The sequence below is a fragment of the Hibiscus syriacus genome, unplaced genomic scaffold (genome assembly GCF_006381635.1).
Source record: "Hibiscus syriacus cultivar Baekdansim isolate YM2019G1 unplaced genomic scaffold, ASM638163v2 tig00111100_pilon, whole genome shotgun sequence".
NCBI classification, from domain to species: Eukaryota; Viridiplantae; Streptophyta; class Magnoliopsida; order Malvales; family Malvaceae; genus Hibiscus; species Hibiscus syriacus.
The window spans coordinates 123,926-149,204 of record NW_024062985.1 but is presented as its reverse complement, the minus strand read 5'-3'; the positions used below and the strand labels follow the sequence as shown (position 1 = coordinate 149,204).

At 35.2% G+C, this 25,279-nt stretch overlaps 2 protein-coding genes and 2 pseudogenes across 2 annotated transcripts; 3 read left to right on the top strand and 1 right to left on the bottom strand.

Moving 5' to 3' along the window:
* Positions 1–2,235: 2,235 nt before the first annotated feature.
* On the top strand, positions 2,236–6,564 carry LOC120153500 (annotated as a pseudogene).
* Positions 6,565–8,037: 1,473 nt separating this feature from the next.
* Positions 8,038–18,534, top strand: LOC120153522 (annotated as a pseudogene).
* Positions 18,535–19,303: 769 nt separating this feature from the next.
* LOC120153521 (cytochrome P450 704C1-like) lies at positions 19,304–22,123 on the bottom strand. Its single transcript, XM_039165458.1, has 5 exons — positions 22,096–22,123; positions 21,468–21,751; positions 20,419–20,757; positions 19,597–19,797; positions 19,304–19,505 (listed from the first exon to the last, which is right to left on the bottom strand). The coding sequence occupies exons 1-5, from the start codon at positions 22,121–22,123 to the stop codon at positions 19,317–19,319; spliced, it is 1,041 nt and encodes a 346-aa protein (XP_039021389.1). The 3' UTR covers positions 19,304–19,316.
* Positions 22,124–22,338: 215 nt separating this feature from the next.
* LOC120153554 (peptidyl-prolyl cis-trans isomerase CYP18-1) lies at positions 22,339–24,880 on the top strand. The gene is made up of 5 exons (XM_039165480.1): positions 22,339–22,477; positions 22,557–22,631; positions 23,368–23,529; positions 24,004–24,162; positions 24,601–24,880. Exons 1-5 carry the CDS (start codon positions 22,475–22,477, stop codon positions 24,682–24,684), a joined length of 483 nt encoding a protein of 160 aa, XP_039021411.1. The 5' UTR covers positions 22,339–22,474; the 3' UTR covers positions 24,685–24,880.
* The last annotated feature ends 399 nt before the right edge of the window (positions 24,881–25,279 follow it).

Here is a 25,279-nt window from a genome sequence, read left to right as displayed (position 1 = left end):
TTTAAAAAATATTTATTATATTTTTCATTTAATATTTAATAATTGTACATACCTTTTATTTTATTATTTTTATAAAATAATATAATTCTTACTCATTTATAATTGTAAAAAAATAATATAATTTTAATATTTACATATAATATTATAAATTTAAATTTTACATGATATAGATTATATAATACATAAAAAATAAATTAATCAATATATTATGAACATAAAAATGGGTCAAGCCATAAATAATAAAGCCTGAACTCAAATTATATTTTAAATGGGCTTATATTTAGTTTAAGTATACTTTTGAATTTAATATTTTTTTTCCAAATCCTCTTACATTTCAAGTTTAAATGAATAGCTAAACCATAAACAATTTTAATTAAGAATATCATAATATATTTTTAATTGTATTTACATCATAGAACCAAATTGAAAGGAAAACAAATTATTAGGACAAAAATTAAATTTTTAGAAAATTATAGTAAAAGTACTCATATCAAATCATTATTTAGGGTAAAGTACACAAATAGTCCTTCGACTATAGGTGATGCTTTGTTGAGTCCCTCGACTATTAAAAGTTATAAAATGATCATCTGAGTATAGGGTGTTGCTTTGTTGAGTCCTCGACTATTAAAAGTTACAAAATGGTCACTTGACTAATTAGTATGTTTCAAACTTGTCCTTTTTGTTAAAAAAGTTGATGACATTTTGATCTGGATGTTAACATGCTGACTAAGATATGATAAAATTAAATCTCAGAATCTAAAAAATTATTATATCTCAGTCAACATGTTAACATCTGATTGAGACTATTGTCAATTTTTTTTTTGGAACAAATAGTCAAATGACTATTTTGTAACTTTTAATAGTTAGGGGCTCAACAAAGCAACACCCTATAGTCCGGGAACTATTTTGTAACTTTTAATAGTCAAGGGATTCATCAAAGCATTACCCAATAGTCGGGGGACTACTTGTGTACTTTACCACATAATTAATGACATATTTTTATTAAAAAAAATAAAATTTTAAGTTTAAAAGATGAAAAAAAATGAAGTCAAATGTTTATTTATTAATAACAAACTAATTTTTTTCTTTAAAAAGTAAAAAACATAGTTTGGCGGAACAAAAACGATGACAAACGCCTTCGACTATTTGTTAGCATATGGATTTTAAAAAGTTACGTTTCAAGCAAAAAATCGTTTCAATCGAACATAAAATTATTACATTTCAAAATTTTAAAATATAACCATAGTAAAACATTAAAATTTCAATTCTTTAAAACTCATTATTTTTACTAAAAATTCAATTTAAAACTTATTTTAATTTTAATTTTCTTCTATTTTTATTTTAAAATTATAAAAAAATAAGAATAAAATCATTAAACCTATTATTATAACATTCACCTTTTTTTTTTGTTGTCGATGAATTCACCTTATTTTTTAAAAATAATTTCACAAAATTTTTTGAACAATTTTTATTTAAGGGGAGAATTAAAGAAATTTTCTTCCTACAAGATATGGAATCTATAAAATGTTAGATAAAAAATTTTAACCACTTACTTTAAATTATTGGTAATAATCTCATAATACTTATTTCTCTAATTAACCTAAATTTATCATAGAAGCATCATATAGGTTCAATTAGGGATGGATATGAGTTGGATTTCGGCCAACTCGACCCAATTATGCCCAAAAAATATATACTCTTCATCCGATCCGAAATAATAATAAAAATATTATTTTTATTTAATAAAAAATAGTGATTTAATTGGAAAAAAAATAATATATAGAGGGGTTTTATTATAATTATTACTAAATATATAAGGTAAAATTATATTTTTTCAGATCAAGTCTAGTCGAATATTTTTACCCTAAACCAAATTCGACTAGATCCAAACATCACATTTAAAAGAACCCGATCTAACTCAAATTTTTTTTAAAAAAGCCCAATTCAATCAGATTGAATCAAAACTCGTCCGTCTATGTACATCATAGGTTCAACGACGTACCCGTCTCGTGCACATATTAGTTTGATTAGAATCAGGTGGTCCCAGCCAGACTGTCGATGAAAACGACATCGTCCGTGTCGGCCACCTGGCGTTATTTAAAGGAAAAAGGTAATTATCTCTCTCTCTCTCTCTCTCTCTCTCTCTCAAAGCCAGGACGAGAGCGAAAACGATTAAAAGAATTACCATCAGAGAAAAAAAAAAGAAAAGAAAGAAAAAGCCCAGTCCTCAGCCGAGATAGAAGTTCACGTCGGTCCTTTCTTTTTACTTTAATCACCATTCTCACTCGTTCTTTCTCTCTCTTTGTTTGCTCGCTTGCTTAGGGCAAAATCCAAATTAACGCTTTGAGTTGCATTTCCCTTTCTCTGCACGCTAATTAAAAGGCATATGATTGATGCTTTTAACCGATGATTGATTTGCCATGGATTTTCATCTCTACTACTAGCCTTGATACGGATCTGCTTCTCTCAGTTTAACGAGATCTCCTCGCCGATAACTCGTAATTTACCTTTTTTTTTTCTTCACCTTTTTTTTTTTTTTAATATTTCCGAGTGATTTGTTGTTGTTGTTGTTATTGTTCTTAGGCTTTGATTGCCAATGGCGTTGAAGCGGGGACTATCCAGTGTGGGCGTCCACAGGAACAGAAGTTCTGGATCTCGATTCCCTATCGTGATTCTCGTCCTATTCTCAGTTCTCTTTCCGCTTGTTTTCTTTGTCGGTCGTGGACTTTATATATCTGGTTGGCCTTTTCTTTTCTCTTCAACCCCCGCCACCTTTTAAGTACTATTTTTTTATTAGATCTCACTTTAGTGTTGTTATTCATTTGGTTAATGCAATTCAGAAAATCAATTTCAAAATGATATCATTAATTCGTTGTTCAATTGATTGATAAATGTTTTTGGTGATTGGCTCCGGTATTAGGTTGGTGATATTTTAAAAGTTTTTTGAAATGTGGTTCGTTAGAATTTTTTGAGATCAACTGGTCTACTTTATTTACACTAAAATTGTCATGAATGCTTTTTGCTAATAAATTTCAATTTTAACTGAAACTTGTTGCTCCCCTTCGTGTAAATATGCCTTGCATTAATAGAACTTTTAACCAAATAATTAAGCGAATTTTTAATTGAACAGAAGACTTCAGTCTTCATCTAATCTGCTCAGCTAATCTTTGTTTAATTGCTTTGTGAATCTAAATTTGAGATATGAATTCATTTGTGGTGTTATGCATATTGAATATCCTGCCTTTTAAATTTCTCTTAAACTTTTGGTGTTCTCCAATTGATTGCATCTGATATTTGCCGATTATTTTTCTTGTGCAGATCAAAATGATGTTCAAAGTGGTTATACCAAACAGGTTTCATCTTTAAAAGCTTTTCATTTACATATATGTTATATTGAAAGACTCACGTGGCTTATTTATACTCTCTCTACACGGTTTTAAAATGTTGGGTTTTGCAGAATGTTGATTGGAGGGAAAGGCTGGCATTGCAATCTATCAGAAACCTTTTCACTAAAGAGGTATGTGCATTTGGGAGAAAATGCAAGCTGAGTTAATCATGTTTCATGTTCTAATAAGTGATAGGTTTAAATTGTCAATTATTTTATTGTCTGAGGCCACACTTGAATTGATTCTAGGTTATTGATGTTGTAACTACAAGCACAGCTGATTTGGGGCCACTAAGTTTAGATTCTTTCAGAAAAGGAAACTTGTCTGCATCATGGAAAGTTGTTGATGTAGAGACATCAGTTGAAAATGATGGTACTTCTCAGGTTGGTTTCATAGTAATGCTGTACCTCACCAGTTACATCTATTGGGCACTTATCTATCTTTTACAGCCTTTTGCCATATTTTTTCCCACAATTTTAGTAGTTGATTGATTGATGTTTATTGGATTCTCACATGTTCATAGTCAAACCAAAAGGCCACAAACTCAAAACAAGAAATGTCTCAAATTAAAGAGGGAAGGCTTGTAGATGGTAATGTCTCACCAGAAATATATGCATAATTATCTTAAAGTAACTTTTATGCATAATTCTCTTAAAGTAACTTTCTTTCATTCTGATTTACCTATTTGATGCAGATAATCATTCATCTGATACACCTGCAAAAACACTTCGAAGGGTAATTATTATCTTTGATATGCTATGTGATTTAATAAAGTAATGAAGTATATTATAAATGTGCATTTGACTTTCTTGCAGCAACTTAGAGATACTAGACGTGCGAAGCGGGCTGCTGAATTGGTACAACAAGATAATGGAGCTACTTTGAAACTTGAAAATGCTGCCATTGAGCGATCCAAAGCTGTGGACTCTGCTGTTCTGGGCAGATACAACATATGGAGGAGAGAATTTGAGAATGATAACTCAGATTCCACAGTGCGCTTGATGAGGGATCAAATTATAATGGCACAGGTTTATGTAAGCATGGCAAAGATGAAAAATAAGCTTGATTTGGAGCAAGAACTGCAGATCAGGCTCAAAGAGAGTCAGCGTGCCGTAGGAGAGTCAACAGTTGATGCTGAACTACCTCACAGGTAAAAGGACGGTACATCTATAATCTCATTGGCAATTTGCAGTCTATGTTTCCTTCTATTTTCACTCTTGTTGATTCTAGAAGTTTCTTATTCTATTTTCTTATGCAACTTTGTTTAGTGCACCCGAGAAGATTAAAACAATGGGCCGGGTTTTATCCAAAGCAAGGGAGCAATTGTTTGACTGCAAGCTTGTCACTGGAAAGCTCAGAGCAATGCTTCAGACATCGGAAGAACAAGTTAGAAGCTTGAAAAAACAGAGCACATTCCTGAGTCAATTAGCTGCCAAAACAATTCCCAATGCGATTCATTGCTTGTCAATGCGTTTGACCATAGAGTACTATCTCCTTCCCATAGAGAAGAGAAAGTTTCCTAGAAGTGAGAATTTGGAAAATCCAAACCTCTACCATTATGCTCTCTTCTCTGATAATGTCTTGGCTGCATCAGTTGTTGTCAACTCAACTATCATGAATGCCAAGGTGATATAAGCTGCCTTATCTTGTTTAACTGTTTTTTTTAAAGAATCTTGCACAACTGTCTTGGTTGTTCTTTCTGTTTGCACTTCTAGAATAAAAATTTATTGTTAGATATTCAGGAATTGAGGCATGGCTGCATATCTTGACTAAATCTTCTTCTTCTTGGTGTTGTAGGATCCTTCAAAACATGTTTTCCATCTTGTTACGGATAAACTTAATTTTGGAGCAATGAACATGTGGTTTCTGTTGAATCCCCCTGGAAAAGCAACCGTTCATGTGGAAAATGTTGATGATTTTAAGTGGCTTAATTCTTCCTATTGCCCTGTCCTACGACAGCTTGAGTCTGCTGCAATGAAAGAGTATTATTTCAAGGCAGATAATCCAAGCAAATCTGCTTCTTCAAACTTGAAGTATCGAAACCCAAAGTATCTATCAATGCTTAACCACTTGCGGTTCTATCTGCCACAAGTATACCCCAAGTTAAATAAGATCCTCTTTCTTGATGATGATATTGTTGTCCAGAAAGACTTGACTGGATTATGGTCTGTGGATCTCCATGGGAAAGTAAATGGTGCAGTTGAAACTTGTGGTGAAAGTTTTCACCGCTTTGATAAGTACCTGAACTTCTCAAATCCTCATATTTCACGAAACTTTGATCCTAATGCTTGCGGGTGGGCATATGGAATGAATATGTTTGATCTCAAGGAGTGGAAAAAGAGAGATATCACTGGCATATACCACAAGTGGCAAAATATGGTGAGTCTATGGAAAGACCATATATTCGATTTCATATTATTTATTTTCTCCTTCATTGCATGCCTATAATTGTTATGAGGTCAAATCCTAGAGTTTTCCAATCATCATATATATATATATATATATTGTTCTAGCTGACATTAAAGAAGGTCCAAGTATAATTTCTTATTTTTCTTCTTTTTTAAAACATTTTATCAGAATGAAGGTAGAACGTTGTGGAAGCTTGGGACACTCCCTCCTGGTCTGATTACATTTTATGGTCTTACGCATCCACTCGAGAAGTCATGGCATGTACTCGGTCTGGGCTACAATCCAAGCGTAGACAAAAAAGGAAATCGAACATGCGGCAGTTATCCACTACAATGGCAACATGAAACCATGGCTTGAGTTGGCGATGACCAAATATCGATCATTCTGGACCAAATACATCAAGTATGATCATCCCTACCTACGTAGCTGCAATCTTAGTGAGTGAACTTTAATTAAAGCTTGACATTTTTGTCTCTCTTTTCCACATTGATTCTTCTTCTTTGTAATTCATTAAACCCATCCCCTTAAGCACTCAGCCATTGGAACGAGTTAACGATTTGTACGTATGTTAACCTGTGAAGACGCACTATGATATTTTCTCCCTTTGGATATAAGTTCAATGTAGACAGAATATTGAACTTCGTATGATCCGGAGTCCACTATTTTTTTTTCCAACTAGGGCTCGTTTTGCTGGATTTAATATGTATGAGCATTTATATCATATCTCAAATTCTGACTGTTTTTTAAGCAGTTTTCTTTTCGTGCAAGTGTATGCTAACTTGTAAAAGGGCAGCATAAATCCACCCTTTTCCTTTAAACTTGTTAGTGCTAACTATACAAACAAAACCGAATCCCATTTTAACTAATATGTATCGATTTCTTATATAAAAGTTAATAAAGTGTACTTGTACATAGTAGTTTATGTGTTTTTTTAACATAATGAGTCTTTACTTGGAACTCGAGGTGTTATGATTTCTTCGATACTGTCTACTATCATCATATGAATATGAGAATTTAAACAAAGATTTTTTTTTTTGCGTAGAATGTACTTTTTAAATTATAAATGTCCATGCAAATTTTTATGTTAGCAAATTTGAAAAGCAGTAATTGTCTTTTTATGATAGTTAGAGTATGTATCAAGAAAAATCTTACAAGTGTTTCAGTGAAAGTTACAAAAGCATCAATGACAGATGCACGATAAATTTGAAGAATGCATGTGGCCCGATTTTATGTGTAACCGTTATGAAGTCCACATCAAGCAAGATATTGCCTTTCGTGGAGCTATTTGATTTTCACGTTATTTCCTCTGGATGTAACAATAACACAAATTATTTAGCTTTAGTTTGAAAAAAAGAACTTATAATTCAATTCGATTATTATAGCACCGAGTTCGATTTTAGACATTTAAAATATCATGTGATAAAGTTAAATATTTATATTTGATTGTAACTTTTTTCTACCTTATATTTTGTACTTATAATTAATATTTTAAAAAATAGTTTAAATTTGAACTTTATATAAATAATCATATACTCTATTAATAATGGATTGGAATAATTTAATATTTATCTCAAATTAAATTAAATTTTAAAAATAAAATTTGATAATATATATTTTGATAAATCTGATGTCAATATAAGATAGTATTTATTCGTTAAACTGTTACCTGTGCATTTATTGGAATTCTTTATATTTCATTTCGGTTTGGACCGAAATTTTCTCGTTTCCTGTGTTTATCATTAATATTGATTTGTTAACTTCGATACCAGTTGATCGATTCGTCAATGTGAGAATAGATCATATATTTTTTATGATAATTCGGAAAAGTTATGTTCATTATTCTATTCTGAATGCACTGGCGGTTCATGTGCAAGATCCGGGACTTCATGTTATATCTTACGATGTTGATTCAAATTTGAATTTCTTTAATCATTACGATTTGAGTTGAACTTTCCGGGAAATTGTGTTGTGGTTGTCAGTGGTTGGTAAAACTTTATATTTGGCTTAGTTCATGAAGAACATCATCAATTCAGTATTCTTTTTTCTTTTCTTTTCTTTTTTTGCGCTAAAAGAGTAATTTCACATGGTCTAAGATTGTGCATTTTTAGTGCAAGACTTATATTTTCAGGAATTGACTGGAGTGGCTGTTAATTCTCATCTTTTTTATTTTTGTTTTTGCAGGTGGATTTAAATGTAAATGATTCAAATGGATATTTTTTTAGGTCTTTGAAGTAATGATGCAATGACAGAAGAAGAAAAGAAGCTTGTTGAAACTTCGGTAAGGGGTTCTGATACTCCTGAAGTAGCTTCTGTTGGGAAGGATGCAATAATATTATCTCATCAGGATAATGCTAACATTATAAGTGGTGACGAAGCTATACTAAGAAATGATAGTGCAATTCCACAGGGTGTTCATTCCTCAACTCTAATTGGGAATGAGGGCCAATTACAGCCTGTATCTTTAGAAAACCGAGATAATGCAGCTGCAGAGTCTCATAGTCATCAGGTGGGCTCAAATCAATCCTTAAATTTATACAATGAGAGAAATTCGTTTGGCGGGTTGGAGGAATACTCTCAACATTTAACAAGCACGTGTGAGGTGGAGTATGATTCTTCCTCAATTTCTGAACTGTGGCATGATTCTGGTTACTCTTCCCTTGGTTCACCGATAACGCCTAAGCCAAAAGCTGATTCTTCTGAATTGTTGCATTTAGTTGATTCCGCCATTATGGGGAGGCCTGAAAGCTTGGATAAGCTGAAGAATTTTGTAAGTGGGGCTGAGACTTTTGGAAGTAGGGAAGATGTGGATTGCATTCCCTTTTTGGTTGTTGATTCACTTATTGCCACAATGGGTGAATCACTATCACGTTGCAAAGGCATATCAGTGGTAAATGGCAAAATTGTTAGATGCAAAGCCAAGGAATTAGCTTCGGGGGACAATCGTTGGCCATTTACCACTGATATGCCTTTGCAAAGTGGATCTATATTGAATTGATACATTAAACACAGCAACTGTTGCGGCTGAAATTGCTGCTGCTGCTGCAGCTGAGTCAGGAAAATCATCTGCAATGTCTGCTGCCAATCAGCTAATGGAGCGCTGGTCAAAGTGGAAGGTATGAATTACTGTTCACATATATAATTCACTTGTATTAAGCGGCATAATTACTGACTGAATTATTTCCTCTGCAGATCAGCAATTTTGAATATTTAATGTGGTTAAATACACTAGCTGGGCGTACTTATAATGACATAACTCAGGTCAGATTGTTTTCTGGAGTGCGTTTGAAGGGGTTATCGCTTATTTTTGTGTGTAGTATTGTACGATATCATGTATCTACTTTCTCTGTCTCTCTTATTTACAGTATCCAGTATTTCCATGGATTCTTTCTGACTACAGTTCAAAGAATTTGGATCTTGCTGATCTTTCTGCTTTCCGAGATCTTTCAAAGGTGGTGTGACTTTAATCCTGCTGACACTTTGTATCTGCACTCTCCTTTTCCATTATAACTTCATCTGTCTTTGCAGCCTATTGGAGCACTGAATCCAGATAGGCAGTAGGTTTTCCATTCTGTTTAAAATTTTCCGTCGTTCATTTGTAGTGGTTATTTAAATTGCTTCAAATAGGGGCACTATTGGACACTTGGATGTATGCCTGCAATTCACGGCAAGGTTGATTTCTCTTGTTTGTTTCCTCATGGTACTTAGGACATTTGTATGGAATGTTGTGTTACCTGTTGAGTGTTTTAAAAGAAAATAAATTACATTCTTTACCATCTTCTGTTTTGTTGTTCTTCTTTCAACCTTAGAAAAATTGTTTTGCAAGATTGGCTAATTCCCTTTATAAGACCAACATGTTTCTTGTTCTGCAGCTAAATTTCATCTCCTTTAGGGTGTTGGCTTGGTTCCATGAACTTTTTGCAGTTGCATTGCACATCTTCCATTTCACTAGGTTCGATGCTCATTCCAAAAGTAGTTCACCACTATTTACTTTGCTTTCATCCTGATTTACATTTTCCTTGGACTTATTTGCTATGAAATATTTTAAACAAGTGATAAGAAGATGCATTTTATATCCTCAAATTTCTTGTGTTCTATTCTTTGACCGAATTATTTTATTTGTTTCAGTCCAAATTTCCAAATTAACGTAATTAGTCGATCAGGTGAATTTTGTCATTTTTATATAACTTCATTTGTATTGATTTTTCTTGCAGGTGTTTATTATCTTGTTAGAGTTAAGCCATTTACATCTCTTTCAATTCAGATGCAAGGTGGAAAATTTGATCAGGCAGACCATATGTTTTCAGATGTTGCTACTACTTGGAAACGGGTCCTTGACAACGTGAAGGAACTGGTATGTGTTTTTTCTTTTATCTATGAGAAGGCCAAACTTCTCTTATGAAAAGAAAGAAAAACAAAAAATTATGTCTTGTACCCTGTAATTGTTGCTTGTATCATCTTGTCAGTCTGTTTTGGCTGCATTTACATGCATTTGTACTGCAATAGATTATCAGAATTTTTTCATTTGTATTTAGTTTATTCTATTTATTTTAGGTTCGAAATGACCATCAAACTCAGTTGGTAGAGCACAAGGTTCTTATCCTTAGGGTCGTGGGATTGAGTCCACGGAGGGCATTTCATAATTCGGAGGTCTCCTACGGAAGCTGCTCTCAATCTGGCGTTGGAGGCAGCCTACTATCCTATCTCCTCTTACCCCATTACATATGGGAATAAGGGTCAGCTAATTTTTATTTATTTTAGGTTCCTGAGCTGTTTTACCTCCCTGAGATGTTAAAAAATGAAAATTCAATCGATTTTGGAACTACGAAATCAGGAGGAAAGCTCGGTATGTACCTGAGTAGCCTCTTTTCATTATCTGAAGAGAGAGAAATGCCAGTTACACTGAGTTCTGATTTTTATTATTCTTTTCTTTCAACATGTAGGTTCTGTCAAACTTCCACCATGGGCCCAAAACCCAGTTGATTTCATTCATAAACATCGAATGGCTCTTGAGAGTGAGCATGTATCTGCACATTTGCATGAATGGATTGACCTTATATTTGGGTCTGTTTTCTTTTACTTTCTCCCCTTTCCAAAAGAAAGGCTATTGATTTCCATTTTCCTTTGTTATCTTCAATTGATATTCTTTTTAATAATAGCTGTCATGGAGATTCTTGTTTTAGGCCACCTTGCGTTTCTAGAATTTATGTGAGTGAATTGGAATGTTCAGGTATAAGCAACGGGGCAAAGAAGCTATATCAGCAAATAACACGTTCTCTTATATTACATATGAAGGGACAGTTAATATTGACAAGATATCTGATCCAGTAAGTTTGATTTGCTATTTCCCTCCCTGATTTCTGCTCTATTTGGAAATTTCTCATTGCCTTGCACATTTATATTAATGAAAGGTACAACAGCATGCTATACAAGAACAGATTGCTCATTTTGGACAAACCCCATCTCAGCTTCTTACTGTCCCTCGCATGAAAAAAGATGCCACTTTCAGAGGTTCTCCATTTGCAGGTAGAAATTCCATTTTCAATTTGCCCATTCTATTTTAATGAACATTTGCAGATGCTGTCATCATAGTTGATTCAAATTTGCCAGGAGCTCGTATTGCACAGCATAAGTGGCAGCCAAACACTCCCGATGTTCAGGGAAAACCATTTGTATTCCAACACGAACAGGCTACAGCGGTGGAGCATTTACAAAAAAGTTCAAAGGGTCAGGAGGCTCACGTTCTGATGGGTGGCCCCAGGCACAAACATTTGCTTCATCTGGGATCAGAAGCTCATCTATTGTTTCCATCACATGTGATAACGAAATTATCACAGGTAACCTATTGGTTTAGATTATTTTGCCAACTTTTAGTTTCAGTTAAATTTAATTTCTCTGTTAAGCTAAAAACTTTTTCACTTACTAGGTGGACATGCGGATAACAGTATTGTTGGTCAAAGACAGCAGCCAGGGGGGCTGCTAAGGGAAGAAAAATGGGGGGCTGCTAAAACAAATTGGGGAGGGGGGCTGCCCAAAATATTTTTATTTTTAATTACAATATTAGTCCCTAAGTTTTAACTATAAATACCCTAGCTCATTTAGCTTCAAAATCATCCCAAAAATCATTTCTTTCTCCCAATACTAGAGAGCTTTCTTGTGAGTAGTGAGTGTTTTGTAAACACTTGTAAAATTTCTCTCTTAGTAAAAGATCTGCAGCAGTCCGGAGACGTAAGCATAAATTGGCTGAACTCCGTTATCAAATTTCGGGTATTATTTTTCCGCTTTTATTTCGCATTCTCACTAATCTGGTTATAGGGAAATTACTTGTACTTGGTTTATTTCCTAACAACTGGTATCAGAGCTTTTGGTTGTGAATTTTGTCAATTTTATGCGAGGTTACTATTCATTACTATTCACGTGAATAGTGAATTTCGTGAATAGTGAAATTCGGTCGGCGATACGAGTTTGTCGACGGAGGTGTTCTAATACACGGCGGTTCGCAGAAATTGTCAGAAACGATCCAAACGAAGCCAGATTCGAGTGGGAGCGATGGCTGCAGACGAAGGGAAGGTGAAAATTGAAAAGTTCGATGGTGCGGACTTTGGCTTTTGGAAAATGCAGATCGAAGATTTTCTGTACCAGAAAAATCTATATCAACCCCTCTCAGGAAAGCAACCAGAGGGCATGAAGGATGAAGATTGGGCTCTTCTCGACAGACAAGCCCTCGGAGTTATCCGACTGACGTTATCCCGAAATGTTGCTTTCAACATAGCAAAGGAAAAGACCACGGCAGGTCTTATGGCAGCTCTCTCCAGTATGTATGAGAAGCCATCGGCCTCAAACAAAGTTCACTTGATGAGGCGATTATTCAATTTGCGGATGACGGAAGGGGCATCAGTGGCTCAACACCTGAATGAACTCAACACAATCACAACCCAGTTGAGTTCTGTAGAAATTGAATTCGATGATGAAGTTCGAGCTTTAATTCTCTTATCATCTCTACCAGACAGTTGGAATGCTACTGTTACAGCAGTTAGCAGCTCGTCGGGAAATAGTAAATTGAAATTCGACGATGTTCGGGATCTGGTACTGAGCGAAGAAATTCGACGGAGAGAATCGGGTGAAGCATCAACCTCCTCAGCCTTGCACACGGAGTCCAGAGGGAGAACTTCAGAAAGAAATTCAAATCGTGGCAGATCCAAATCCAGACGGGAAAAATCCAGAACGGGAAAGAAAGATTTTACCTGTTATAATTGTGGCAAGAAAGGTCACTTTAAAAGAGATTGCCGAGCACTGAAGAAAGATACCGGTGCACAGGAATCTGCCAACGTGACAGAGGAGACAGGTGATGCCATGATTCTAAGCGTCAACAGTCCGATTGAATCATGGATCTTGGATTCAGGGGCATCTTTCCACTCCACCCCATGCCAAGAAATCATGGAGAACTATATCAGTGGTGATTTTGGGAAGGTTCATCTTGCTGATGATGAAACCTTGAAGATCGTCGGAAAAGGAGATATCCGACTAAAGCTGCCAAACCAGACCACCTGGAAGCTGACAGGAGTGAGACATATTCCTGGCCTCAAAAGAAATCTGATTTCTGTTGGACAGCTTGATGGAGAAGGATATAGTACAACCTTTTCAGGTTGTGAATGGAAGATTACCAAAGGAGCACTCGTCATTGCTCGTGGTAAGAAGACTGGTACTCTCTATGTAACCTCAAATTTAGAGAATATCATTGCAGTAGCAGATGCTGATGGAAAATCAAACCTATGGCACCAAAGGCTTGGCCATATGAGCGAGAAAGGAATGAAGATACTTCTGTCAAAAGGGAAGCTGCCGGATCTAAAGAATGTGGATGTCGGACTATGCGAGGATTGCATCTTTGGAAAACAAAAGAAAGTCAGTTTTGCAAAGATTGGCAAGGCACCCAAGGCAGAAAGGTTAGAATTGATTCATACTGATGTATGGGGACCATCCCCAGTTCCATCTCTTGCAGGCTCACTATATTATGTCACCTTCATCGATGATTCAACAAGGAAGGTGTGGGTTTATTTTCTGAAGAAGAAATCAGAAGTCTTTGATACCTTCAGAAAATGGAAGGCCATGGTGGAAAATGACACTGGTTTGAAAGTCAAGCGGTTGAGGTCTGACAATGGAGGAGAGTACAGAGACAGTAGATTCAGAGATTTCTGCGCAAACAATGGGATCAAAATGGAGACAACAGTTCCCAAGACACCGCAACATAATGGTGTAGCAGAGCGCATGAACAGAACTCTGAATGAACGTGCCAGAAGTATGAGGATACATGCCGGCTTGCCCAAATTTCTATGGGCTGAAGCAATCAACACTGCAGCTTACTTGATCAACCGTGGGCCCTCAGTTCCTTTGGATGGAAGAATACCAGAGGAAGTTTGGAGCAAGAAAGAAATAAACCTTTCACACTTAAGAGTGTTTGGTTGTATTTCTTATGTACACATAGACTCTGCTGAAAGAAGTAAGCTTGATGCTAAGTCCAACAAATGTGCCTTTGTTGGTTATGGCGGTGATGAGTTTGGTTACCGGTTTTGGGACTACGAAAATCGAAAGATCATCAGAAGCAGAGACGTCATTTTCAATGAAAATGTGATGTACAAAGACAGGTCAACCGCAAAATCAAGTAATACCGAGGCTGAAACAAAGGAATTTGCTGAGTTCGAGGAGATTTCTGAAAATAATGTTCAGATCAGTCCTGAAGCAGTTCAAGAGGAAGAACCAGGCACACCAGAACTGAGACGCTCCTCCAGAATTCCTAAACCAACCCAACGGTATTCACCTTCTTTACACTACTTGTTGCTGACTGACAATGGTGAACCAGAGTGTTATGATGAAGCAATGCAAGTGGAGGATTCAGTCAAGTGGGAGTCTTCCATGAAAGATGAGATGGACTCGCTTATGTCAAATCAGACGTGGGAATTAGCTGAATTACCACTAGGCAAGAGAGCGCTCCATAACAAGTGGATTTACAGGATCAAAGAAGAGCACGATGGGAGCAAACGTTACAAAGCAAGATTGGTTGTCAAAGGCTTTCAGCAAAAAGAAGGTATTGATTACAATGAAATTTTCTCTCCAGTCGTAAAACTGTCTACAATCAGACTGGTGTTGAAAATTGTAGCTGCAGAGAATTTACATCTTGAGCAGTTAGATGTAAAGACAGCTTTCCTTCATGGTGATTTGGAGGAAGAAATCTATATGAGGCAACCAGAAGGCTTCATAAAAGCAGACAAGAAAAACCTGGTATGCAGGTTAAAGAAGAGCTTGTATGGTTTAAAACAAGCTCCAAGACAGTGGTACAAGAAGTTCGATAGTTTCATGAGTAGCAGTGGTTTTACCAGATGCCAAGCAGATCATTGTTGCTACATCAAGAGGTTCGACAACAGCTTCATTATTTTATTATTGTACGTTGATGATATGCTCGTTGCAGGCTCAGATATGCAAGAGATTATAAACTTGAAGCAAAAATTGTCGAAGCAGTTTGCTATGAAGGATCTCGGCGCTGCAAAGCAGATTCTTGGGATGAGGATCAAAAGAGACACAAAGTCGGGGACTTTGATGTTATCACAGGCTGAGTACATCAACAAAGTACTCTCCAGGTTCAACATGCAAGATGCTAAACCAGTAAGTACACCTTTAGGTGTTCATTTCAGACTCTCCAAAGACCAATCACCAAAGACGGAGGAAGAACGTGCACACATGGTGAAGGTGCCGTATGCCTCAGCAATTGGAAGTCTGATGTATGCCATGGTTTGTACCAGACCAGATATTGCTCATGCAGTGGGAGCTGTTAGCAGGTACATGAATAATCCGGGCAAGGTACACTGGGAAGCAGTCAAATGGATCCTCAGATATCTGCGGGGTACCACAAACAAAGCACTTTGTTTCAAAAGTGGAGATACGATACTGACAGGCTATGTAGATGCTGACTTAGCCGGAAATATTGACATCAGAAGGAGCACTACAGGGTATGTCTACACTCTAGGAGGTACTGCAGTGAGTTGGGTTTCTCAACTACAGAAGATAGTTGCTCTCTCCACAACTGAAGCAGAATATGTCGCTGTTACGGAAGCCAGCAAGGAGATGGTTTGGCTCCAAAGTTTCTTGGACGAGTTAGGTAAGAAACAAGAAAACAATGTCTTGTATTGCGACAGTCAAAGTGCTATCCATCTAGCGAAGAATCCGTCTTTTCATTCCAGGACGAAGCACATACAATTGAGATATCATTTTATCCGGTCTCTTCTGGAAGATGGGATTTTGAAACTTGAAAAGATTAGTGGAGCTCAAAATCCGGCAGACATGTTAACAAAGACGGTGACCACGGACAAACTGAAGTTGTGTTCAACTTCAGTTGGCATGCTAGAATAAAAGACCAAAAATACTGCTGCATCGATCGAGGTGTGAAGACAGATTGAAATTAGTCTTCAAGTGGGAGATTGTTGGTCAAAGACAGCAGCCAGGGGGGCTGCTAAGGGAAGAAAAATGGGGGGCTGCTAAAACAAATTGGGGAGGGGGGCTGCCCAAAATATTTTTATTTTTAATTACAATATTAGTCCCTAAGTTTTAACTATAAATACCCTAGCTCATTTAGCTTCAAAATCATCCCAAAAATCATTTCTTTCTCCCAATACTAGAGAGCTTTCTTGTGAGTAGTGAGTGTTTTGTAAACACTTGTAAAATTTCTCTCTTAGTAAAAGATCTGCAGCAGTCCGGAGACGTAAGCATAAATTGGCTGAACTCCGTTATCAAATTTCGGGTATTATTTTTCCGCTTTTATTTCGCATTCTCACTAATCTGGTTATAGGGAAATTACTTGTACTTGGTTTATTTCCTAACAAGTATCAAGCTTTTGTCATCTGATGGAGCAAATACACTGGAAATGGCTTTTGGACACTGCTCCAGTTACTTGCCTTTCTCTATCGCCGGATAGTAACTATCTCGTAACAGGATCCCGGGACAGTACAGTGCTACTTTGGAGGATACATAGGGCAAGTAAGGGCTCAAGTAGCACATCTGAGACACCTACTACCCCTCACATCCCAGCCACACCTTCTAGAGATAGTTTAGCTAAAATCATAGCAGATAAAAGCTTGAAGCGTCGGATAGAAGGTCCCATACATGTCCTTCGAGGTCACCACAGGGAAATTCTTCGTTGCTGTGTCAGTACGGATCTAGGTATGGTTGTTTCATGTGGCCTTCCATCAGATGCTCTGTTGCATTCTATGAGAACAGGCTGTTTGATTAGACGGCTTGCTGGTGTGGAAGCTGATGCTATCTACCTTTCATCCGAGGGAATCGTTTTAACCTGGAACCAATCGCAACAAACTCTCAGCACATTCACTCTCAATGGAGTTCTGGTTGCAAGAGCACAACTTACTTCCTTGGGCAGTATAGGTTGCATGGAAATATCCGTGGATAGTGAGAGTGCTTTAATTGGAATGAACTCAACTTTGCGCAATAAAAACCGAGACTTGAGTGTAAGCAACCTTCCATTTGCTTTCTGGATCTACATACTCAAGGTACACAAAATTTTTTAAACAGATTCAGAGATTCTATTATCCCCTATCTGCACCTCCAGTACAAGTCAATGTGGCATCGTTGTGGTTTCGGCTTGCAACTTGTCCTCTTATGTGCCACCTTTTCACTTGCAGGTGTTCTACGTCTTGGAACTGAAAGAAGGGCAGGACATTACAGCTCTTGCTTTGAACGAAGATAACACAAATCTTCTAGTATCTACTGCAGATAAGCAGTTGATCGTTTTCACAGATCCAGCCGTAAGTTGAACTATTTTCTTTTTCCATTTCTTGGTATCATTAACTAAATATCAACAATGTTCTAGATGATCCTTAGAGAACAATATTCTTATACCCATGTTCCAATGTGCATAAGATATGAGTGCTAGACATGAATATTTCAAGGAAAATAAAGAGTTAGAACAATATAATTTCAAAAGGCATAATGCCAAAAAAAAAAGTAACTAACATTTGATTAAATAGTTATTTTGGCCTTTATTTTTTTTAGCATTTTGGCTACAATATTTTATTTTAGGGCAAAAAGACCCTAATATTTGACTAAATAGTCACTTTAGTCTTTTTCTTTTTTGGAGTATTTTGGCCCTGGTGGTTCGTTTTAGGACAAAAAATCCTCTATTTTGGAACGTTGACAATTTATTTGACTAACAGTTTCCATTCACGGAGGGATTTTTTTGTCCCAAAATAAAATATTATGGTCAAAATGTTTCAAAAAAAATAGAATTCAAAGTGACTATTTAATCAAATGTTATGGATAATGTCATTATGCCATTTTAAAAATACTAATTTAGAATTACTAAAATTTGTGTTGTTTTATCGGAATTTGAACTCTCGTTTATTATGGCCTTGCGATGTGCAGTTGAGCTCGAAAAGCGGTGGAACAAAAGCTTAAGCATGGTTGGGAAGGCGGAGGGCTCAACCCTCTCATAAAAGTCTTACTCTTCATAGGTCAGCCTTGGAATGTTGATTGGCTAAAGAAGTATAGAAGATGCACAATTGACCCGAATCGCTTGTGTAGGAAGAAATCGAGTGAGTTAACGCGGCATCTGCCTTCGTGTATTTAATAATTAACCCTATAATGATACGATTAACAGTCGTGTAATTATCGAAGGAGACCAGTGCTTTAGGAAGGGCCATGGTGGGATTTAAGTTGGGCTTGTTTCTTCACCAAAAGGACCTACGGCTACGTTACGAGACATGCAAATAGAGTTATTATAGAATTTTGATATGTTCAAAAAATATAGGATAAGTTGTACACTTTTTGAGATCTTTATGATTATTTTTTCTTTAACTACACAAGATCAAAGATCAAAGTATAATTTTGAGATTTTTTTCTTCAGTGTATATCATAATTTTTTATTTAAAATGTTGATCAATTAATTTTTTTAATATGCAAGATTTTTTAGTCTTTGAAAAGTTGAAATGATGCCATTCTCTGATTTAAAAATGTAAAGATATGTATTATATAAAAATTATTTTATTTTGGTAAATATTATTCATTTTAATGATACTTTTATTAATTATTTAGCGATAATTATTTAATATACTAACGGTGGAAAAAAAATAATTTCACATGTGTGCTTAAGTTTATAGTAAGTGTCCTTAATTTTAAAAAGCACGTTAATACACTTGTCAATATTTTAGGTGTGCTTGTAAAATTATTATTTTTCTATTAGAAACGTATCAAATAATTGTCATTATATTATTAATTGATTACTTAGAATATATAGTATGATGTTTTTCATATACAATGTTTAAAGTTAAAACGATGACGAAATCTAAATTTATGACCATCAATAAATCAGATAATGTCACATAATTTAAAATAATATATATATATATTGATGAAATGTTATTTTCTTTGATATATATATATATATAATTTGAATAACAAAACATAAATAGATCAAAAAATACTTTTAACAATAAAACTACATATTTGAAACTTGTGTGCTCATTTTTACGTAGGTGCCCTAGGAACGGCATAAAGACGAAGGCCCTCCTTCATAAGAAGAGTGAACATTGTCCTGTAAGTAATAGTTTTCATATCGTCAACTAATTTTAATCGAAAGAAGCGAAGGACTGCAATTGAGACTATCTTCATCTGTCGATATGCAAAATCTTTGCCCAAGCAAATTCGAGGACCAGCCTGCAAAGCTCACAAAGATTGAAAATCCATTACAATCATACAAAAAAAGAATAGAAAAAAGATCAAATCAAATAAAAAAAATAAGACGAACATGGAATGCTACGAATTTGAAAGGTGATTGAGGCTGGAAAACCCCATTTTGAAGCCATCTTTCGGGTCGGCAAATGTGGGCATCTTCTCCCCAAAACTTAGGCATTCTACCCACGGCGTACGCCATGTAGTATACTCCATCCCCTTTCTTTACTTTGTGCCCATCTGGTAGAATATCATCCTCCCTTGCACACCTTCCATCCTTTGTACCGTAAAATTAAGACCACAATCATAATTTGATGGTACAATAAGTAAGATAACGGTAAAATCAGCACGCGTAAAACAGGAAAATAAATAAGGCATATTATCTAAATTCATCCCTAATATTATATAAAATAGTCATTTTGGTTCTTGTTCTTTTATCCCAATATTTCATTTTGGGGCAAAATATCCCTTGTTCGATGTAAATTTTTAGTTGATTAATGGTCAATACTTATCATTAATGTGGTAAGCCTTATATGTCAAAAGTGATGATGTGGCATGTACCACACCATCACTTATGTACACGTAGAATGTCACGTCATCACTTATATATATACATGACATTTTTTATATTATCATTTATGTACATGTGACATATTTAATATCACCATTGTGACTATGTGGTATATCTCACATGACTCACATCATTATTTATATACACGTGATATGTACAACGTCATCATTTTGGACACATAAGATTTATTTTACCTCAAAATGAAACATTGGGACCAAAGTGTTTTGAAAAAAGTAAATATCAAAATGATTATCTAATCAAACATTAGGGCACTTTTTGTGATTATGCCAAATAAATAAATAAATCAAAGTTTGTGAGTGAACTTACAACAGGAACAACAGGGTAAAGCCTCAAGGTCTCAGTTATTGCTGCATGGAGATAGTGCATTTGGTCAAGGGTTGCATCGGTTATGGTAGCCACGAAATCTTCAACGTTTTCGTATTTTGCTTCACTAACAGTGATGTCCATCACTTGTTGAGCAATTCTCTCTCGAATCAAAGGGTTCTTAGAGAGCATGTAGAAGAACCAAAATAAAGTGTTAGCAGACGTATCTTTTCCCGCCATTATGAAGTTGAGTATTATTTCCCTTAGGTATTTGTCATTCATCGTTTCAGGATCCTTCTCGCTTTCCACTAAAAATCTCGAAAGTATATCTTCTTTTACATTCTTCAAATATATAAAACTAAATCAGAAACTATATATTCTTAAGTCACTCAAACTCGGATCATTTGTTCAATTTTCTTCTTCTTCAAGAGTCATATATTAACCGTCAAATTGTGGTTAATTTGATCATACGGTTTTAGTACTTCTCTTAAAATGGTTCCTAAAGAATCTTTACTCGCAAGTTGGTACCTCAAGTAGGCACCTTCATTGTTGGTACCTAAAGAAATTTTACTCAGAAAGTTGATACCCAAATTTTAATTTCATCCATTCTTTTGGTGCTTTTAATAAATTCTTACAAAATTTTTTTACATATACATTATGATATCATCACTGACACGGGGTACAATCTTATATTATCATGTCATCAAAAGTTAACATCTTTAATAAAAGAATCAAAATAGTGGATGACATTAAAGTTCAAATAAACCAACTTAGGAGTGAAAATTCTTTAAGTAACCATTTGAGAAAAAATACATAATTCATGTATCAAAGTAGAAGTAAAAATTCTTTACATACAAATTGAAAAAAAAAATATTTTATTTCAGCATCAAATGTATATTTAAACCTTTATTTTTAAGGTTTTGAAAGACTAGAACCTTATATATATGGACAACTCCTTGATCATTATTTAAATATTTAGTCTAAAAAACCTTTGAATTAAAGAATAGAGCAATATTAAGAAGAAAGTATGTATGAGCTAGGAAATGACTGACCATATAAAGTTTAGTGGAGAGTAGTTGCCTCTTGGTGCTAATAACATTGGGAACGAAGGTGTGAATGAGTTGGATGTTGGTTTTGAGGGCAGCTTCGTTGCCAATGTTAAGAGCCCTTTTGAGCTTCCAAAAAGGGTCAACATAACGCCAATACACCATCTCGTTCGCATCATCGAATGCCTTCATAAAAGCATTCCCTTCTTTGCTTGACCCTTCTATGCATTTCAGATCAATCCCGAAACCAACTTTGAATATCGAATCCAAAGTGCTTTCATTAATATATTCTACAGATATTAAACAAACTAAAATCAAATCTAAATACAATCCGTTAATATAAGACTAAAAAACGTATATTAGTTGTAACTGAAAAACTTATCAAGAGCGTAACATTTTAGAGTAAATTTAGTGAAAATTTTAATTGATAAATTTAAAATGAACAAAACTTGATATAATTTGATTTGAAAATTTTAATTGATAAATTTAGTTTAAAATAATTTGAACTCTAAATAATTAAAAGTGACAAATTGCTGAAAATTTTAGAACTAAAATTAATTCAATCCAAATCAAATCATCCAGAATTAATCTAACCCTCTGAAATCGTACCTGTGCACAAAAAAATATAACCTACCTTTCTCCATGCAATTGGAACAATCCATTTAATATTATTTTAGTCTAAAATGAATAGCTATTCTCTAATTTTAGGCCCGTAACGAATCTCCCCGTCCCGAGTCCAACATAGGATACCGTGGTTGGCCCAATTCTCGCATTTAAAGGCAGCGTTGGGTGTTGGCAGACGGGAGTCGGGACCGCAGTCTAGAAATATCTTCGAAACACCACTGCAATTCACAAGCCTGTAAGCACATGCGCCCAGAAGCGCAACGAAGCCGCGACTTGAAGTCTGAGCTCTGACGAAAGCTCTTAGTTCCTTCAATCACCAGAAACCAGAAGCTTGATCAACCCAAGAAACTCCGCTACTTTCGGTTCTGATATCTGAGCCTATTCATAACATGGTGAGTTCTATTTGAGTAATTCTGTCGAACACATACAATGCGTTACAACATCTAATCTGTTATTTCCTTGGTATTGCAGTCAGTTACTTTGCATACAAATCTTGGTGACATTAAGTGCGAGATCTTCTGCGATGAGGTCGCTAAAACGGCGGAGGTTAGGACCTTCATTTCCTTCAAATGTTTCCTTTCTTTTTCAGTAATCTGATTTTATTTATCTGAAAATAATACTAGCTGAAGGTTCTGCTGCCGCATGCTGTTCAGAAATAAAATTATTGATAAACTATAGATTAGGGCTAGTATTTTGCTTAAGGGAATATTCTTTGGTACCAATTGTTGCCCTAATCCAAAGTTTTAGGAAATTGGTGACAAATTCTTTGTATGTTACCACTGTTATTATTTGCCTTATTCTTTAAAGGAAATTATCTCCTTTCAGTGTATTAATGAGTTCTGTATAATTATTTATGATATAGTTTTGCTATATACCTATATTCTATGTTAGACTTTTCATGGTTTTGAAATACATGTATCAGATACCCAAGGACACGGGTATGGGAGTTTAATGCCCCGCCTTTAGAATGCATGGAAAAGATTTAAACATATGCATATCATACTCATACCTGTATTGGAGACTTGTATTGTTCCCAAGTGCAAGTAACATAGGCTGTATTTATGCTTTTCTTTTTCGATCTATAAACTTTTGTTTTTTGGTGTATTTGCAAGCGTAAAATACAAGTCTTGCTTAATTTCATTACAGTGGAGAAATTTTGCATTCTAATGGGTATAACTTTCTGAGGCATCTATTTTAGTGAATGCATTTGTTTATGTTTTACAAAGTAATTGTTTTTTGCTATTGCCCATGTAAATAATACTAGTGTTTCGTTTGGGTGCAGAACTTTTTGGCACTCTGTGCTAGTGGTTATTATGATGGGACTATATTTCATAGGAATATTAAAGGTTTCATGATTCAAGGTGGAGACCCAACCGGAACAGGCAAAGGGGGAACAAGTATATGGGGCAAGAAGTTCAATGATGAGATTAGAGAATCCCTCAAGGTATGTTAAGCTTAATAGTTAGTGAAACAAGAAAAATTTTCATCGTGAACTTAGCTTATGCAATCTCTCAAAGTGGTTTGAGAAAATTTTGTCATCAACTTTTACCCATTAAGAGTGGGGAAGGAGAAAAAAACACTCTTTCTTGTTTGAAGATTGGTTAGCTTTTTTTTTCTTCTGAGAAGCCTATGGTTTTCCATTATGCTTCAAGTCCAGGTTTTAACCTTGAGGAGTGAATGGAACGTTTGTTTAGCTGACATACTCTTTGAGTCTGAAATTTTGGTTTCTATAACCTTCCCACCCTTCATTTTTTATCGTGGAACCATCCTTTTATCTTGGAACCATCGAAACTAAAGTTTAGTTTCAATGTCTGGTTACAAGTTATAATCTTTTAACACTTGCCACATTTTAAATTGCTCATTACTTTTGAATGTAGACACGCCCTTTTTTATCTGACAAAAGTTTACCTTCTTACAGCATAATGCGAGGGGTATATTGTCAATGGCTAATAGTGGTCCTAATACTAACGGGAGCCAATTCTTCATAACATATGCAAAGCAGCCACATCTCAATGGATTATACACTGTGCTTGGCAAGGTTATCCATGGTTTTGAAGTCCTGGATATCATGGAAAAGGTATATTGTACTGGAACATATAGACATATTTCCCTGCTTAGTTTGCTTTGATTTAGAATGCCTCGGAAATAATTACGTTGGGATTTAGATCTTCATGCAAACTCTTTCTTTCTTTGTCCAAATGACTTTCTGTGTTGATGTTTACATCATTTGCTATAAAAATGGTACTAATCCATGCTGGATTACCTTATCTCCACAATTATGATTTGGGGATTTCAAAGGGTAGGGGAAATTCTAGATTATTTTTAATTTGCTGACTGCTGAGGTACCCAAAAGAAAGACATTCAACATGAATCTGAAGTGAATGGTTTTCCGGAACCAAATCTCTTATTTTTCAATCTCAGTCTCACTGAAAATAAGTTCAATGCAGCTGCATCTTGCAACTTGCAACCTGCAATTTCTTGTTTAGCATGACTGAACGCTATTTTGTTGATGCAGACTCAAACAGGAGCAGGCGATCGGCCACTTGCAGAGATAAGGCTGAACCGTGTGACAATACATGCTAATCCACTCGCTGGCTAGTCTTTCTTCAGCAATTAGTGTAGTGAAGTTCATGTCAGACAACGGAGGATTTCACGAGTTGTAGACGTTTAACCTATCAATTTTAAAAATGTTAAAAGGGCTTGTAATGGGTGTTCCTCTGGATCTAGGACAGTAATTATATGGTAAAAATGTAGACATTCGACATTTATCTGATTTAACTTTTTGGTTGATTTAATGGTCTCTGTCAAAAAAATTGAACAAAATTATTTGTTTTAATTCATATCATTAATTCTTTTGTATATTCTTTTATATTTTTAAAACAGTATTTAATCTAAATATTTTATCTATTTCAAAAGTATTTTTAGTAAATGATTTTTTAGATTATAACTAATTAGAGTAACAGTCAACAGTTATCGATTATTAATGTGAATACTAATTATAATTAGAATTAATCATTACAAGTAATGATACCGTTAAAAATTGGCTTCAGTAACATTTATAATATTTGAACTTTGAAGTTGAAAATGTGTGAGAATCCGATAGTGGGTTAAAGATTTTTCTTTCTCAATGAATGGTAATGGTTATGATGGTTGAAATGGCGGTGACAGTCGTGGCGGAAATGGTAGGTCGAAGA

What these genes read in the sequence shown, in the direction of transcription:
- LOC120153554 (XM_039165480.1), top strand. An exon ending in AGGTCGCTAAAACGGCGGAG is followed by an intron (nt 22,632 to 23,367) that starts GTTAGGACCTTC and finishes GTTTGGGTGCAG; the next exon opens with AACTTTTTGGCACTCTGTGC. An exon ending in TCCTGGATATCATGGAAAAG is followed by an intron (nt 24,163 to 24,600) that starts GTATATTGTACT and finishes TTGTTGATGCAG; the next exon opens with ACTCAAACAGGAGCAGGCGA.
- LOC120153521 (XM_039165458.1), bottom strand. Translation starts at nt 22,123, where the DNA reads ATGGATTGTTCCAATTGCATGGAGAAAG. An exon ending in TCTCCACTAAACTTTATATG is followed by an intron (nt 20,758 to 21,467) that starts GTCAGTCATTTC and finishes ATATATTTGAAG; the next exon opens with AATGTAAAAGAAGATATACT. An exon ending in TTTACCCTGTTGTTCCTGTT is followed by an intron (nt 19,798 to 20,418) that starts GTAAGTTCACTC and finishes TACGGTACAAAG; the next exon opens with GATGGAAGGTGTGCAAGGGA.